At 56.5% G+C, this 2,047-nt stretch overlaps 1 protein-coding gene across 1 annotated transcript; it reads right to left on the reverse strand.

Moving 5' to 3' along the window:
* Positions 1-132: 132 nt before the first annotated feature.
* On the reverse strand, positions 133-1,097 carry VDAG_08354 (uncharacterized protein). The gene has a single exon (XM_009660079.1). The coding sequence runs from the start codon at positions 1,025-1,027 to the stop codon at positions 491-493; it is 537 nt and encodes a 178-aa protein (XP_009658374.1). The 5' UTR covers positions 1,028-1,097; the 3' UTR covers positions 133-490.
* Positions 1,098-2,047: the final 950 nt, after the last annotated feature.

Here is a 2,047-nt window from a genome sequence, read left to right on the forward strand (position 1 = left end):
GCAACGGTTGCTCATTTGTGAGCCTGTCAGGATGACGACGCTGGGGAATTGAGGGATAACTTTGATGAGCAATGGCGCGGATAAAAACGAACCAGCCAGCACGGAGCCAGAAGAGCTGGAAAATTAGGACGCGAAGCCGAAAGGGAAAAAAAACCAAGCGTGTTCAAAGATGCCCAGGATAGGATGTCTGTGGGCGCTCCCAAATGGCTGGATGGGGGCTTGCTTAGCAGCATCCTGAGACACACCCCCGGCTCTGTCGGTCTCCAACAGATCACCTTGCGTTGGATTCTCGGCCCTTGTCCAGGTACAGGACACTCACCACTGCTGGGGTGATCGAGTTTCTCGACATTAGCGTCCAGACCATGTCGCTCGCTCGTCAACCTCCTATTGCAGATCAGCATTCTGCAGCGATGAACGCAGCTGGAAAGGGGCGCCAGAGAAAGGCTCCAAAGGCGACAAAGAATGTTGGGTCGTGTCAATGGGAAACCCCCTAGGAGCAATGAGCAGCATCGATCAATGCCATCGTGGCTGGGGTTTCGACTCCAGCGGCTGCGGCGGCGCAGCAGATTGACGACAAACAGGGGGTCCTTAGTAGGTAGAGTCTTGACCCATAGAAAAAGAGCCGGTCCATCTGAGACTTGTGGCTCAACGGCATGGCCGCTGTATTGGTGGAGATGCGGCAATGCGTGACTGAGCTGAGTATGTGTACATGGTATTTGGAATCGCGCAGAGGAAAGGAGCGCGAGGAGCAAAAAGCAACGCAGAGGCCATAATCCATAAGCTGAAGGCATGAAAAAAAACGACCGGATAGCAGACCGGCAGCAGACGGTCTCCCAATACATGGGTAGGTTCCTAGGGATACAGAGAGAAGAAAACCTGGGGTAGGGAACAAGAGGAAGCGCTGCCAGCCAACTGACCGAGAGTTGCCCAGCGGGTGCTTCCTTGCAAGACCAGGCAACGGAACGGCGATCGACCAGGGAAGGGCCTGAGATGGTGAAGCGAAAGACAAAGTGAGCATCCTGAGCATCCTCTCCTTGAATTGATGGCGTGGTGTTGACGACACGGCTCCAATTAAGGTTGGGAGGAAGAGGGAGGCCAGGCGAGCTGGTCCTGTCGACAAGTACATGGTAGCGATCCCCGGCTGGTGCCTGAACTGGAATGCCCTGCCAGGCTGGCCCGCATGGCATGGCCGACCTCCGGTACTGATGCCCAGTGGGATGGAACCTAAAATGGCCTGAATGTTGCCAGACGCGTGCTGCGTTGACGCATCAGCTGAAGTCATCAGGGCTCTCTCCCAGGTGCCATGCGGCGCTCTTGCTGGGTTGGCCTGACCTGCCAATGCCAACTGGGGGGGGGGGATGGGGGATGGTGATGGAACGAGATGCGTGTATGAAAGGGATGCGGGAAGTGGGAGAGGGATCAATCTCAGGTCAGCTTCCTTGAACCTTGCAAATGGGCCAGGAGAAGGCCAGGAGTGTCGTCAAAGGAAGAGCCATTATCCCTGTCGCAAGAAGGACATGGGCTGGCCGAGGGCCAAGGGCCAAGTACATACCTACTTGTAAGCACATCGGGTGATGCGAAGTACCCCAGACCCGGAGAAACATGGTGGTAAAGTGCCGAGGACCCGAGGATGCGCCGTTTGCCTCGTTCTGCCGGCGAGCTGTACTTGTTGTCTGGTTCTCGGTACCTACCTGTAAGGCTGCTCCATAAGTATCTTGTAAGCTCATTACCAACCTCATTGCTGGGATACAGTACAAGCATCTGCAGGTTGGAACTGATGAGGAGAAGGGTGCCTGGTTAAAACGTCTGTGCATGGGTCGATGGAACAGGGGTCCCCTCTGGAGGCCAGGGGCCACCCACCCTGCTGTTGCTGGTTTGCCCATGCGCGTCACGTCTTTTGGGCCTTCAGACTGGGCGAGTTGGGTCAAATCTGGGCTCTTCTGGAGCATCCTGCATCAGGTACCGATGCTGCCGCCCGCTGGCCATGACTGCCACCCACTGGTCATACCTGCCGCCCGCTGGTCATACCTGCCGCCCGCTGGTCATA

Source organism: Verticillium dahliae, genomic scaffold (genome assembly GCF_000150675.1).
Source record: "Verticillium dahliae VdLs.17 supercont1.20 genomic scaffold, whole genome shotgun sequence".
NCBI lineage: Eukaryota > Fungi > Ascomycota > Sordariomycetes > Glomerellales > Plectosphaerellaceae > Verticillium > Verticillium dahliae.